Source organism: Patella vulgata, chromosome 7 (genome assembly GCF_932274485.2).
Source record: "Patella vulgata chromosome 7, xgPatVulg1.2, whole genome shotgun sequence".
In the NCBI taxonomy this organism is placed as follows: Eukaryota; Metazoa; Mollusca; class Gastropoda; family Patellidae; genus Patella; species Patella vulgata.
Window position 1 is genome coordinate 32478136 of NC_065885.2, and position 17153 is coordinate 32495288.

The window sequence follows — 17153 nt, forward strand, 5'->3', positions numbered from 1 at the left end:
TATAAATGATCATTATTATACGAGTTGAAATAATGGTGGATTTGAGTAAATCATGCTACCGTGAATTGAAATGGTGTTTAATGTCCTACTGTTCTGATCCAACCGAGAAAAAATAAATATACTATGCACACTGTCTCATTACAGGATATATCCCAAGTTCCATTCCAGATTTGATTGAGAAAGTTCCTCTGGGTGTTCGATACTGATTTCCGGAGGGCGGGCTGGCAAGGAACAGCGTTGTCTGGTCATTCAGATAAGACAGAAAACTTAGGTCCTGTGTAGGAGGCTTGCACATAAAATAATCTATGTTAGATTTGATGTACAGGCCGTGTGAAGAAAATCAACAATAAAAGAGAAATGAAATATAGATATAAGTTTAATTAATTGGATAAAAATCAGGACGTTGTGTTAGATAGTTTTAACACAAAAACACTTATTATTTTATGTTAATAAACAATTTATTTTAACGGAAGAAGATAAAACATAATCATTCATGACAACTAAACATAACAATAACAAATGTTTTTTGGCTGTTTTGTAATGATAATCTAATGAATATTTGCATAGATAACAGTAACAATCATTCTATAAAGGGAATATAATTTTTCAGAAGAAATTAAAGATGAGTTCCCAGAAAAGTATTTATCGGGTGGTTATTTCCAATAAAAGTATGGTAATTTTGGTATATATGGGAAGCAGAGATATCCAATCTTACTAGAAAAATACTGGATTCCCCGAAAAACACTCATGGAGCGTATATAGGACAAAAATGTAAGGGTTCCCCTTATCAACAGCCCGACGATTAGGAATTTCTGCATGTGTGATGTCAAAGGTCACACGCGAACATTGAGCGCTTGATGTACAAGTTGATAAACTTTATGAAGAGTTAGACGTACAACATTTTCTTAGATAAAAATGACGGAAAAAGACGCGGGTAGTGGATAATCCGCAAATTTAATTAGGATTCGATATTTGTAATAAATAATAAGCGATTAAAGATAACATCGTCTTATGTATGCAATGAATTCTCCTCTGACTTCCAAGAGAGGTAAGTCACGTGACGTAAACCTGACTTGGTTTGATCGAATTTTTATAGCAGACATTCCTTCGCAATTACAATGTTTGAGAAGGATTTGAAGCAAAGTTATGACAAATTAATTAGTTTGAATATGTTTTTAGTCCATATATACCATTAAATCACCCAGTTTGTACGCGGGAACCCATCTTTAAATAATTATCAATCTACACAATATCATTTACAATTTACACTATGTTCTAAATATAGCCTGGTCAAAGGTAATCTAAATGCCAATACTTCTGTAATTCCATGGAAAAGATACGTGATTTAAGCATAATCCTATTTGAACATACAATATTTTCTTTTAAAATACCATGGATATTTGCAAGATTGGAAACGTTAAAACAATTTACTAGTTTCCTTACACCCCAATGGAAGAAACTATTTTACCTTGAATTAATAGTTGTGACCAAACTAATCAGGTCAAGTCAGGAAAATACCCTATAGATAGTTAGTGGAGCCTAGTGTAGAAGGCTTTGTATATGGATTTATTGTCTTATTCTGTATCTATAAACCAGTAAAAAAGTTTTACATGCTAGCTACAAGATGAACTCTTCGCACATCAAAATTTAAATAGTACCATGTAATTAAAAGGTTTAAAAGTCAAAACATAAAAGTAGGAAAAGCTCTGAATTTCAACAGGTAGTAATTCCCACTGGAAACCCACCAATGTTTCTTTAAGAAAAAAAGGAGGTTCTGTTTTTTGAACTGCTAATAAGATTTCAAAGTAAAAAATATCAGTGGAGAAAAACAAAAATACATTCTTTAATTGAAAAATGGTAAATTTCAATAACATTCTTCTCTGTAAATTTGAAAAGATATGATGCGAGACAACCACAAGATTTTTTAGCTTAATTAATGGACATAACTCTGCATGTAATTATTGAAAATCATTGAAGATCAATAGACTTCTTCATCTCATGACTTGTATAAAGTGGCAGTCAATCAGATGATGACTTCAGCTGCTAGACTATAGCCCTTAAAGAGTCCACATGGAATTTTGGACAGACGGACCAACAACAATATACAATCACATTTCAATATAAAAATAAAATGTATGCATATAAAAATAAATTTCACTGATTAAAAACTCAAATAAATTACACATTCAAAAGATATTGAAACCTAAGATTTATGCTTTTAATTTCTTATATTTATTTCTACAGATTATAATAGAGGCCATAATATTCTTAACTCCTATTCTCTATGAAGGAAACAGATACTTTTGAGCAAAACATTTCTCTATTTTTATTATTTGGTTATGAAATGCAGTATTGTTCATTGAACATTCTTCATAAATTTTAATGTTCAAAAGTATAATTCATTTATTTGGGTAAATACAACTTAAAATTTTTTGATGAATATCAAACAGCAACTATATATAACTCTGTTGGATTTAGTATGCTAATAATACTTATTTAACATCATTTAATAAAAAAGAAATGTATGAGAAAATGCATTTGCTGAAAGATTATACAGTTTTAAAATCTACCCAAAGGAGAATCAAAAAAGTCCCAACACAGTCCTGAGTCTCAAAATGGATAAAACCAATATTGCCATTTTGACAACCATAATAATTTCATTGGAAGAGTTGTTAATGCTGAATTGAAGGAATGGCAAACTACAGTATCTGACAATATATATACATGTAAATGCTAGTATTGGAGCTGTTATGATACTGTGTATCCAGATATTTTGTTACAAGATACAATACAAATTACACAAAGCATACTTTCAAGATACAAATAAGATGTTATATCATAAAGTCATGTTTTATCATAAAGTCATGTTTTATCATAAATAACCACAGAGAAAACAATATCGCACACTTGCTTTTTACTCAATGAAACCCTCATGAATCAGATAAACATATCACTGAGATTCCACATCGCTAACAAGCTTTTTGTACTTTTGTATTATCTTGTGCGATTTTCTATAGGCTTAAAAAAAAAAAGCATGAGGTGGTATAAACAAAAACAAAATTGGTATTGTTGTTGTATCAAATGGTGAGCATTACTTTTAGATATGCCTTGTTTTGCCAGGGTGGTGATATCCCTAAAAGTGCTGTCTACCTATGCTATAAGTATTCAATGTTTATCTTAGGATAACACAATAACATTTGAAAGATGTTTTGATTTTATAAAATATTCTGGTCATGTCCGTCCAGTTCGTGCCAAAACCTTAAAGTACAGATTTAATATTATTTTATCAGTATTAGTGAAATGAAATGAAATGGAGTTTAACGTCCTTCTGTTCTGGTCCTAACCTGTGCTAATGAGGACGGGCATACACCATACAGTGTGCTATGAGGGAAATTTTGCCCGGACAGCGGCACTAGGGCCTACTCTTATATCGAATTCCAACTGCCAAGGGATCTTTTACGTGCACGCCAATGTGTACACGGGACCTCGGTTTTTCGTCCCATCCGAACGACTAGACAGCTTTCCTTGTCAGCCCCTCCGTCCTGCATCACTGACAAGTGAGAACCACGCCGGAAAATCTGGATGAACTTTCTCGGCCATTGCAGGGATCGAACACCCGACCTCCAGGCTAGCGAGCTAGCGTCTTACCCACTTAGCCACGTGATCCCCTATCAGTATTAGAAGCCATTTAAATGTAAATTACATGCATAATAACACTATGCTTTCTCACGTACTGTCAATTCCTTTTTCTACTAAACGGGAGTCAATGCAAGCCATACTAGATTAAACAACATTTTCTGTTTCATTTTTCAATTGGTTAACAGATTTTTAAGTGATCAATCAAATAGCACACAAATGGAAATGGTAGGCCTATTAACAAGAACACTAAATATGTCTATATAAAAATGTCTGAGTGATTTCGCTTGATTTAAAAGAAATTGGAAATGCTGGTACCAACTAACTAGTTGTCCCCAAAATTATGACTAACTAGTCACTAGAGATTTATGATTATCGTATTATTCAGGTATATTGTACGGTGGCTGATTTAGGACACACACAAAAAAAAATAAAATCTCGAGCACCAGGGTAAATTAGGCAGTGATCAGTGCCTACATATGAAATAAATAACCTTGGATCAGACCCGAGCTTCTAGATAAGAGGAAATGTCAGTCTCAGTCTCTCGAGTGCTCGAGATATTTTTTTTTTTTGCGTGTTCTAAATCAGCCACCGTAATATTGACTATTTCGTAACTTTTGGCATTTGATTTGCCTATTGAAACCTACATGTGAATAAATATAAATAATTTGTCAGATCTATCTGCTAACAAATATAAACCAGTCTACTCTGAATGCATTAGACCTCATTATAATATACAGAATCATATTATACTATGAAATCAAATATACCAATAATATTAAATAAATATTGAGGTTGTATTGAAGTTTAAATTTAATAACAGTGGAATTCTCAGAATATTATATCTTATTAGTTACATGTACATATTTATACATCTTAAAAGATTAAAAAAAAAACAAATAAATAAACATAAGAAATAATAATATCAACATATGAACATTTTCTAAATAGAAATAATAAACAGAAAATCTTCAGTTTGAGTTTTATCAGCAATCAGCATCTAGTTCAGATAATGTGCCATCACCTTTTTATGGGGAAAAATGACATCATGGCACCTTTACTTTAACCATGTGGTCATTTAAATGCCATTATACAATTCTTATAACTTAAAATTATGCATGCACTGTGAGAGTCAGTTAATAGTAAGAAAACCTAAAAATGATATCCTGTTAATAAATTTCCTTAAATTAATTCCCTATCGTGGTTGTGACCAAAATATGTCATCAATATGGTTTATCCTGACTTCTTCAACTATTTGCAAATATTTATTCATAAAAAGAAAATATCTAAAGACTTGACAGATTTTTACAATATGTATTTAGAAGTAGTTATATATGTTGATATTATGAAAGACTTTGATTAACAAAGAGGCATCATTGGCTATCAAGAATTAATTTTACTGTCAAAAGCCTCAAGACCAACAGCAAGATCCATCTGTTCTAAATACTCGCTTTTCATTGGCAGAAAATAACGACTTTGTGTTGGTATGCTATCACACTGAAAATAAAAAATTGTTACAGTACATGAATATACATCAGAACATGAGTTAGTACGAAATAGTTTCATTATATGACAGTCAAGATTTGGAGTGTCTCTTTTTGGGGGGACTGAGGTGAGATAGGCCTGTCAACCCTCGGTTATGTCTTTGATGAGTAAGCAGCTCTTTCAATAAGATCGACTCTTTGTCACCATGGTAACCCTGCCAGGGTTTAGGAATAGTATAAATAAAAGTTAGCCACGTCAGCCTAAAGAGTTAAATATGACTGAAACTAGTCACTGATATCCAGGATAACCAGGTCTTAACTGCCACTCTTATCTCTTATATAAGTACTTTTATATATTGACTCACATTACTTCTGTTGGTTCTAACATCTACAACTGGTATTGATTCTATGCTGTTTTCATTCCAGGAATTTCTCTTTCTAAATCTACCATCTACTGGTAATATATGTCCTTCTGTTGAAAATACATATCTACTAGATTCTTTATTTACATGATTATCTTTATCAAATAACTGAAATTATAATATTAGACATAAGTTTAGCATGCACAATTTTCAGCTGTAATGTCTGTAAACACCCATTCATTTAGTTTTAGTTTAAAAGTACATTAAATGTATGTTAGATTTAGATAAACAGCTGGTCATTCTTGCTATAAATAGTTCAAAAATAGATAATGAAAAATGAATATTTTGAAAATTTCATTCAAATTACTTTATTCTGTGTGAAGTTATGAGTCAGAGCTATAGCATTGATTGTCTATTTTATCATTAAATTTTTAAATCTTGGTGATGTTTAAATCCAATTAAATCTCGGCCATTCGATTGTCTAGAGAGTTGATTATTATAGGCTTGTTAAAATAAATAATAATTTACATAACATTTGAAACAAAAAGAAAGACCTGTAATTGGCAGATTTAGCTCTTACATAATGCATCTTTAAAGGTATCTTATTGCATTGACATTCCATTGCACAATATAAAAGAATTATAAGTTCTAACAACTTATAAATGTCTTTTCCTTTAATGATTTCGAGTCTATACCAGAATATCATTACATTACATTCCCAGTCTATACCAGAATATCATTACATCACATTCCTTACTATTATTTCACTTTTAGTGAAATATAAATATAGTTTTTTGATAATACAGATATACATTAATTTGCACGATTTCCAAGATACTATGGTAGAAAAATATAATTTCTTGGGTTATCCTAATAGATTGCATGAATATACAACACTATATGAACTGAACTGATTGGTTTGCAACAAGGACTGGGACTACATTCAACACTAACTTGGGAAACATGCAACAAGACTAAATGAGGTGCTAGAGAAAGAACAATACAGATTTAAAGTCCAAATAAAAGTTCTTACCAAATATAAATATTTACAGGTTTCTGACAAAAAGAAACTTTCCATTCTATCTTCTAATTCTCTAGTAAATACATCGTGAACTGTTGCATAACCACATCTATAGTAAAGTTATCAAAATACAATATTATTCCTTTATTATACAAGACTGTCAACACAACCCTATTTTAACTGTAAATAATATTCATTATTCCTACCAATAACAACAGTCACAGAACTTGTAAAAATTAGTGTAGTGATTTTCTCAATTTCTGATCAAACTTTAAAACAGAGAAAGACCAATTTCTCCAGCAGCTAAAGTTGTAACATTAACCATCAAACTCCCCATCTAATTATGGTAATTAATATCTCAATTTGTATCTACTTACTCTGTTCGTGTATGTTCATTAAGGCTATTGATGATATCCCTGCCAACATGAAAATAAAATGGGTTTTTTGTTGCTTGATAAAGGAAGTACGTGGATTCTACAAATTCAGGTCGTAAAGGATAAAATCGAATGTCTGGCGCTTTTGACTGCCAGTTATAGCGTTCAGGTATAGCACCATATTTTCTCCATATAGAATAATATAAAGCATGACAACAAATAGCTTCGTCTATATCACCATTTAATACCTGAAAAAAAAACCCTAGAAATTATAAATACTACTAGCTAAAGAATGTGTAATCCAATAAAATAAGCCCCAAGAGGTATCCTCAACAATAAATGATTGTGGAAGAAAATTAGAGCAGAATGTGTGGCAGTGCCAAAGGGAAAGTGGAAGTGGGGCGGGTTGGGGAGAGAAATACCCAAGTTGGATTGTGACCTGGATGAGGAACACAAACAACAGAATGAAATGTAAACACTGGTTCATTGGGCCTGGATAGGACTTGCTTCTAATGACAGGTACATTATGTCAACATGGATCAATGAAGCCCAGCGCAGGCCGACTAACATTTGTTGGCATCTAACAAAACAAATGTTTTATACTTTTTAAAAAATTTCCTGAAAACGAAGAATGTTTAATGCAAACGACCAACATTTGTTCAAAAAGAGACTGACATTGATGTCACATGATTGACCCAATTATCACGTGGTAACAACATGGCGACATCAGCCATTTTTGTACCACGTGATCGTTAGAGAAATGAGAGAGAGAGAGAAATAGGGTTTAAAATCCACTCGACACAAACTAGGTCATTTCGGGACTAACATATGGTTCAATTTTATTTCAATAATTTGCCTGCGCATAGGGGGTCTTTAGCAGTGGGAGGAAATCGGAGCACCCGTAAAACCCACGAGGTTGGACAGGTGACTCTACTAGTTGTCACGTACAACCGGGATGTAGAAACCATGCCAGTTGACTCAATTACAGACCTTATGATACAACGCGCACACCACGTTAGAGAAATTCTAATTGAATGTCTGTATAAAATGTCTTGCTCTTTGTTGAAATTCAATGCAAATGAGATCAACACGAACATTTGGGTTTAACCGTTGAACTTTAACGTCCACTCGACAGAAACTAGGTCATTTCAGGACTAACGTATGGTTCATATTTTTTTTTAAAAATTCACTTGCGCGGAGGTGTCTTTAGCTGTGGGAGGAAACCTGGAGGACCTGGAGAAAACCCACGAGGTTGGACAGGTGACCCTACTCCTTGTCATGTATAACCAGGGAATCGAAACCACGCCAGTTGACTCAATGACAGACCTTATGATACAACGAACGTGCACATGCTAACCATTCGGCTATCCAACCCCCCATGAAATCAAACAAGTTTGATCTCGCGAACATTGTTCGGCCTACAAAAGTTTGTGTTGAAATCTTAAGAACATCAGCTAACTTTTGATGGAAAACATTGTTCGGCCAACAAATGTTAGAAGGCCTACATCGGGCTTTACAAGCAATTATTTCATGTTTTACTGTAAACCCTGTTAGCATCAAAAATCAAATTTCTTAATTTATGCTAGTCATTGAAAACATTTTGAAGATGGATAAACACATATATTAGTCCATTTAAATTATCACAAAGTTATTGGTCTACCTGAACACCTGACCATGCTGCCTGTAATGAATCTATCCAGGTATTAATTGTCTCCCCAGTTTTCATATTTACATTCACATAAATAGGTGGATTTCCAGATCCATCATTACACTTAAATCGCCTGAAAATGAATAAATCCACCTTTACAAACAAACTCTAATGTATAATGCCTACTTTACTATGACAATTTCAAGATAGCACCATACCAGGATACATGTTGTACTGACTAATCCCAAATTATGTCTTGTTAACAACCAGGGTTAACAAATCAATCAATATGTTAATGTAACAGTGTATAATGACAATCATTGATATGTCACAACGCGCAAAAATCATTATGAGCAATTAGCTAGATAATAGCAGAATATCGCGGAAAGACTTATTGTGTGATAAGCAAGGCTTTCCAAAATGCTGAAAATGTGAATATTGTCATGTAGAATCTCTTGGACCACCATGCAGTTGATCAATGTTTACACAATCTTTTTTAATACAATTAATGAATAGAATCCAACTACCTCTTCCAACAAAGGCATCCAGGAAAAATTTGAATAGATGATGAAAACAGACCCACTCCGTCAAAAACCCAAGTTTCAGCTACAGCAATGGCTATAGATTATTCAAAAGCAGCCAGTTCAAATAAGGCATTATTGTGTATAATTTTGATTCAATTTGTGAAAATCCAAGCATGATCTACTTTGGGTAATACATGTCACGTTTGGTATGATCTACTCACAGATCTAATACATGTCATTGACTTCTTGATTGACAGATTTCAAAATATTGCACATAAACTAATCAAATATGGAATGAACACATAAATAGCTCACTACCCAGGAGGACCTGGGATTGATCCTGGTGTTTCTAGTCACTGATGCAGGAAAGGAGGTCTGGCAAGGAAAAGCATCTGATCATTCAAATGGGTCAAAAAACAAGATCCTGTGTATACCATTGCCAGCATGGTAATGATCCCTTGGCAGTTGGAAATTGAAATATAAGTAGCACTGCTGTCAGGGTAAAATTCTTCTTAAAGCACATTACATGCTGTATGCCAGAATCTGTTATTTAGTCTTTAAATGTATGGTGACTTAATTTTTTAATGATCAAAAAAATTGATATTTGTTTTATTGCCATATATTTATGGTATATTTAAAATCACTTACCCCCTCCTCATATGATATTTTATAGTTTCATAAGTTTCGTTGAACATTTTTAAATCTTCTTCCTCTCCAAACAGTATATATGACTAAAAATAGATATTGGACAAGATATAGGATTTAATGGTGGATATAACTTTTAAGTAACAAGGTTAATATTTTCCCCAAGTAACTAGTGCATTTTCTCTAATAGAACGATTGGCATTATAGGACAGAGACACACAGGGTTTAACACACCCCATGTTAAAATTTTAGCTAATATAACGTTTTAGGCCAAGGGCAGAGAATCCAGAACAAAAGTCTTGTAACACTGAATATCGATAGGGTTCATCCACTCATGACCCCAAAGCTTCAATCAAATTTGAATAAAATGTGTTAAAAAACTACAGCCTCTATCTGTATCATTCATAAGGTTTGGGAAAAAGGGGGGCATAAATAAAATTGCCCAAAAACTATAGCATCTATCATGTTCACGTGCCTATTGTAGATGGACCAACAGATGGAAAAATGGACAGGGTGATGACATAAAAAGCACACATTGAAATGTGGGCATATAAAAAAAATATGCCTGAGGCTTAAATTAAATGGAAGTACATATACATGACACAGATAAAACAAGGAGACTAAGGGGTGACCATACTCTATATCTTTAACTAGCCACCTTTGAAATTGAAGGCAGACAAAATAATAAAATAATTTCATAATCTAAAAAAAGAGAGTGAGAGAGAGAGAAATGGGGTTTAATGTCCATTCGACAAAAACTATTTCATTTCGGACTAACACACGGTTCAATTTTATTTCAATAACTCCCTTGCGCGTAGGGGTCTTTAACAGTGGGAGGAAATTGGAGGACCCGGAGAAAAACCCATGAGGTTGGACAGGTGACCCTACTCCTTGTCACGTACAACCGGGGTATAGAAACCACGCCAGTTGACTCAATTACAGACATTATAATACAGCGCGCACGTGCTAACCATTCTATTAATCATTAAGAAAAAAAAATTGATTAAAAACTTCCTATGTACTTTACATTACATCATTTCAGCATTAAATTAAATTAAAAATTGAAATTACGTCAATACAGCAGCTTTGTCTCAACTGTAACTTATTTGAAAGAAAAACTTGGATGTTGAGCAAATTTGATACTATGGGGATAAATCTGGGACTGAAAGTCACAGGTCAATTAAAAACAATAGCCGATATTGCATTCACAAGTTTTTCAGAAAAGGGTGCATAACTCTGATATGAAAGGTCGCAGATTGTTGAGTATCGAATATCAATAGGGTTCGTCATCTTATGACCATGATGTTTCACGCCAAATTTGAAAGAATCCATCAAAACCATAATACACCCCACATCATAATACCCCCACAATGAAATGTGGGTGTATATAAAAATCAATACAGTTTCTGCAGGTCTCCAGCAGTTAATTCTAAAATATCCACAGTAGATATTACACATCATGATTTAGGAATAAAATAATAAGTAAAGCATATAAAAATTATATACATAATGCCCATTTAGCCAACATAACTACCTACTTCCTGCTGATCAGACAATCTAAGCTGGACTATCATTAGTCAACTAAACTACTTCATAACTCAATCAGTAAATAATATGATCAGGAAAAATAACTTATAAAAATATATAATAAGGAAATCTCTTCATTATACTATAAACAAAACAATTACTACCTTTAATAAATATTCATAGAATGAATCTAAGCCAGCTCCAAGTCCACTCATTATACCAGTCCATTCACCACTCTGTATGTCTATTACATTACCTATTAATAACATTTGTTCAAATCAATAAGTTTAATAGAATGCAAAACTATTTTTGAATGCCCCATGATGGTCTAAGAATGTTGACTAGGGCGTAATTAATGAGAAAATCTGATCTCATCTAAAAAATTAAAGTACATTCTAATAAGAAATCTAATGATTGTTAGTATATCTCTATTTTGTAATGTTTACACAATTCTTATATTCTGAATTTACCAAAAAGGCCTGTAACATTAGACCTGTATTTCCACAAAGCTTTTACAACTCTACGAGCCTTTGATTCATAGACTGGATCATCAAGCAATCTGGACAAAACACCAAACTCAAGACTCAATGTTCCTGCACCAGCAGTGCAAGTTTCGTTGATACAATTTGTTGGTACACCATCTTGTAAATTTACCTATAAAATAATTTACAAACTTTACATTAACTATGTCAAATAAAATCCAATGAACAATGAATCACAATTACAAAGAAATATTTGTTCGTTGTCATAATTTCTAGCACAATCACCATCCATGCCATTCTCTGCACAAGTCTCACTATCCAGCATTTGACTCTGCAGTCGACTCGCGCACTACATCGCTTTAATCTGGAGGTCATCGGTCACATGATTAACTACATGATGAAAATGGCGTTTGTCAGAAAAGTTTCTGGTGTTATAAACACTTTTGAAGATATTGTAGGCATACCATTTGTTTTCCCGCAAATTAATTTTTCAATTATATTTCAAAAATACATCGTGAATTCTTTGATTTGGATTAACTACAGACATTTCTATGTATTAGGCCTGATGATCCCGTTATAAAGGTAAACAGATCCATGTGTATACATTCTAAAATTAGTACGATGACATGTGCAGTTTGTATCTTTTATGAAAGAGTTCCATGTATATTTGTAAATACATGTCTTTTTAATTTTACAATCAGTATGACCCCATTTCGGTTTTATTATAGTAATAGAAATAAATATCCTGAACCCCGATAAAATATTACAATTATTACCCTAGGATATGGTATTCCAGTAGCTGTACCATCAAATGCAGGCAATAACCTTGCAGCCAAATCATGTGCTAAATGGAGAAGTTCGTTATTATAATGTTTAGGTCGCATTTCACCAAATGGTTCTGTCTTGTCTTCTATTATAAGATGTGCTGATAACAATGATCCTAAAATTCTAGAAAATATAAAAAAACCAAAACATTTTACTGTTTTGATCGTTATAACCCGTTGAATAATATATCCAGTGGAAACATAAAGCATCTTGTCTCCAAAAATACTCTATGAATAAGATGCGGATACATGTACCATACCCATATCAAAAAAAAGTGGGCAGATGTATTTTCTAATTGATTCAAGACACACACGTACCATGAGAATTTCATAAGAAGAATCAGAATGTCATATGAACTCTAATTACTCAAATTAAAGCATGGCCAATTCATAACAAGGGCATCGGTACCGCTGCAATATACATCCACATTCCTGGGGGTAGGGGCATGCACCAAAATAAATACCGGTAATTGTTGTCTTTAGGGTATAAGAAATAAATATGCAAAGTTCCGAGATGATCAATTCAAAATTGCAGTCAGTAGACGATAAACACAAAAATTGGGCATGGCTAGGCCCCTGGGGGTTGGATATGAAACAATATATATAGGTACAACCTTGTGATGGATCCAAAACTGTTAATAATTGCAATCTGTAGACAAATTTCTTTTTTTAAAAAGTGGGTGATGCACCACCCAAGTGAGGCGGATCATGCACCATCTTTAGGCTATAAGGAATACAACTGCAGTTTCAAGACAAACAGTTAAGAATTGCAGCCTGTAGGCGCCCCACAGACATAAACACACGCGTACACACACCCAGACAGGGGTGACATCAATATACGTCTACATTATGAATGTGGACGTATAAAAAGGGGCTCTGCTTGAATGATCACACTGCAGCAGTGTAGAAAGAGATAACTCTTTGATGATCCATAAACCAACAGAAAATAGATAGTCACATAAGGTCAATGCTAAAATTTATCTTGCTCCCTATTTTTAAAGGATTTTGACTTGTCCAGAAATATTAAAATAGTCTAACAGCTAACACTTCAATATCTTACAAATATGTACATCTACCATCCATTTTTGTTTTTTGAACTCAAATAAAAGCATGACAGTTTACTGATATTGTGCATATCAGCACATGCTACGTAGACTTATGGTCAATTACAAGCAACTTACAAATGTCTAATGATATTAGGCTTTTTCATAAATATTTGTAGGTTAAAATTTTCAGACCAACCCTAAATTGGAGGCTACAAAAACATTGCCCTTTCTGTAAAAAATTAAGCACCTGATTGTGGCTTCAAAAACTTGAACTGTGTTTGATTTATCGAAATCTACATATTCTATCACTAATCCCACCGCCTTTTTGAATTCAGAACTATTTCCCATAATCTGAAGAAAAAAAATTAGTTAATAAGTACAAGACAAAACATATACTTGATCAACCTAAAGGAGGTATAAAGTTATTTATAACATTCTCTGTCTTATCTTGCTTTAGGTAAACTGTTCAAAGATGTCTTTTGTTTCAATTTCTTTGTTAGAATAATGCAATCGGGTTTAACATCCTATTCATCTGCACCAACTAGATTAATGAAGACAGGCACATGTAATGCAGCTTGAATGAGGAAACGTTTATCCAGACATATGTACAATTGCCTGCCCTGCTTACAGTTGAATTTCCAATGGTCACCATGTGTGTACGTACTGCAAATGGTATAAATACAAAGAACCTAGATTTCCATCCCATATAAACTACTGGACATTGTTAGAAGGGAATAATTTATTCCTTTTTCATCCACTCTCAAAAGTACATATAACATATAATATATAATAATATACAGTACACAAGCAATAGTATACTTACTGCTAAAGTATCTAATGAATCTACCAAAGTTAAAACATAATCGCCAAGTACATCATTAATGTTGATATTTTCTCTGAAAAATTAAAATACTAAAATTCATCCCATTGTTATAATGTAAATCATACATTCAATGAATCTCTCAGTAAAACATCTGTTGACAAAATCTCACAATATTTTTGAGTTTTACATGTAACATTTTCGATTTAATAAAGCGAAAAATAGGGGGACAGATGATACATACATGTACTTTTCAATGTTAATGGGCCTTTACAATATGAGTCTACAGACTCTAACCTTATATTGACCAAAAAAAGTCCTGTTGGTTTTTCTGGAGTGATAGATATGGGCACACAACTCGGTGATTTTAGTTTTTTGATTTTTGACTTCTACATGTATAAATAACTTGAATAACAGAAACTCTGCTACAAATATGTCAGAGATTATTTCATATTTCAGCATAAGTTCATGTACAATAAAAGAAATATTTAATTTGTAATATGAAAATGGGCTATAATCATGGAAGCACTACATTTCGGTCCAACGTCATTTCGGACTCAACACAGACAACCTTTCGGACTCAGTCTGGCAACATTTCGGAATCATTTGTGTAACACTGCTTGTTCTGCTTTGTTCTATCAGCGAGTATTGAACTTGACAATAAAATATTGTTGAAAATTTGTGTATATTTAGTAGTAATAATTCGTTGTTTTTCTCTTAAAAACAGTAAACAAGTTTGATTGACTGATCACTACTAATGATTTTATAATTGTGAAAGCCTAAATGTCTTTTATGTGAGTCGGAATAATCGAATCAACGCACGACTGCTTTTATCGATGATTGAAAACTCAGGTTTTTTCATCATCCACCAAAGAACCATAAGGTTTCTTTGCATATACTACAATAACATCACGATTATCGGTTAATCAGCTCTAATTATCCCATTTTAATTGTTGCCATTCCTAATATTTTCCAAAAAGAGGTTTCTTTGTATGCACTAATTTATCGATTGGTACTGCTACATGTGTCTATGGCAAGCTTTCGAGGAATGTGTGTCAACGTGCAGCTTACAGATTATCGTTAAAAATTGCAAAGGACTTGGAAAAACAGTGCATGTTGTGTAGATATTTACATGTACTTTTGTTTTTATGCATGCCATTTTGAAATAAATTCAACAGCATATTAAAAAATATTATTCTTTATTAAAAAAATATATTACTTTTACGGGAAACGATGATAAAGAACCGTAAGTGTAATTAATGTTTTATCGTTTGGTGGAGCCTTTTGATAACCATGTGTTTCATGGTAATATTTTCTTTCGTGTTTTGAATTGGCTTATTTCTAATAAATTCATCAGCTATTTTTTTATACATCAGATATAAAGAAATAAAACATTCTTTTCAGAAACATTCAACATTGGAAATTTTGCCATTCCTTAAGAGGTCTATATGGTGTGTGATCCACGATTCCACATGCTGTACTTGATTGTGAGCGGTAAATTTTACCTGCATGTTATTTTATAAAATTAGCTTATTATAAATTGATTTGACAGTTGTGTTCAACTTATTCCAGAGTCCGAAACGTCACCTACCCAAGTCTCTAACATCAAGGCCATATTTCTTTTAGTCCCAAATGTCATAAGTCTGACATGAAAAGACGAGGGACCGAAATGACATGGAATCATAATTATTACCATACCATTTATGACAATGTAACTGTTAATATGGAGACATTTGTTTCGTGTGGATTACATTATTATATTAAAAATGCCAGTAAATTATGAAGGTCTATCTATGATGAACATTTTAATCTGATTATATGTACATGTAATAATGTTAACCTACGGGTTGTCATAATCTGGGCCTCGTCCATTGCAATCAATGGGGTTAAGTTCGTCTTCAGGAAAGGCATATTTCATGTAATTGTCATAGCCAAACTGAAACATTTCTCTCGACATTTCAAGCATCTGTAGCCTTTCACGTTCAGAAAACTGGCCATATTTACTGTCATAAGGGTCCCAAGTACCCTTAAATAGATATAACCTTCCAACGGTTGGCACCCAACACAATATAACTAAAAACAGACAACTGTACATATCACATTCAATCCATTTTCTTTCAACTTGTAAACAGTGCCCTGCAACAACCGGATGTCACAACATCCGCCAAATTATAGTGCTTCTCTTGTAAATAACTTTCTAACTTTCATCTGATATCATTTTTATATGTTTTGAATCTCAGCCTTCTAGGCGGCAGTTTTGTAATTATCTGCAATTTCTGAATATAAAATATATAGACATAAAAAATGTAGAGTAGTGATACACCAAAAAAAAGAGAAAACACTTTAGGGTATTCCCCGTTTACAACCAATCACATTAAAGGACGTGGACCATCCATATCACTTTCTTTCAAGGGAGACAAGCAAACCACCAAATTTTTTCCACTGCGTTTAATCTCAATTTGTCACTTTGCCCGGCTGTAACTTTTCCCAAAGTTTTCATTAGTGTGAACGCTCTCTACCACGGAAGGAGAAGAATCTGGAAATACACTCACCCAAAGTGTTTATTAGGATGATCATTGAAATTTTTGTGATGAAAAACTATGCCTTTATGACTAATTAAACTTACAGAGGCCAATGTAGTATCACAACTATCGTCTAACTCCAAATATTCTCGTTTAAATTAAACATGCATTATGCAAAATCTGCTTATTACAAGTCTTTCTTGAGGCCTGAAATGTTATCTAAATTATCAATTAGAAA

At 33.0% G+C, this 17153-nt stretch overlaps 1 protein-coding gene across 1 annotated transcript; it reads right to left on the reverse strand.

Annotated features, from left to right (window-relative positions):
- Nucleotides 1-358: 358 nt before the first annotated feature.
- LOC126826693 (ER degradation-enhancing alpha-mannosidase-like protein 1) lies at nt 359-16600 on the reverse strand. Its single transcript, XM_050555698.2, has 12 exons — nt 16238-16600; nt 14397-14469; nt 13821-13924; nt 12480-12651; nt 11692-11875; nt 11386-11477; nt 9698-9780; nt 8538-8658; nt 6881-7125; nt 6516-6612; nt 5486-5650; nt 359-5133 (listed from the first exon to the last, which is right to left on the reverse strand). Exons 1-12 carry the CDS (start codon nt 16486-16488, stop codon nt 5020-5022), a joined length of 1701 nt encoding a protein of 566 aa, XP_050411655.1. The 5' UTR covers nt 16489-16600; the 3' UTR covers nt 359-5019.
- Between the last annotated feature and the right edge of the window lie 553 nt (nt 16601-17153).

Coding starts and splice junctions, on each gene's coding strand:
- LOC126826693 (XM_050555698.2), bottom strand. CDS start 16,488: ATGTACAGTTGTCTGTTTTTAGTTATATTGTGTTGGGTGCCAACCGTT. Junction 13,925..14,396: donor ATTCATTAGATACTTTAGCA/GTAAGTATACTA, acceptor TTTTTTCTTCAG/ATTATGGGAAATAGTTCTGA. Junction 8,659..9,697: donor AAATATCATATGAGGAGGGG/GTAAGTGATTTT, acceptor ATTCATTTTCAG/GCGATTTAAGTGTAATGATG.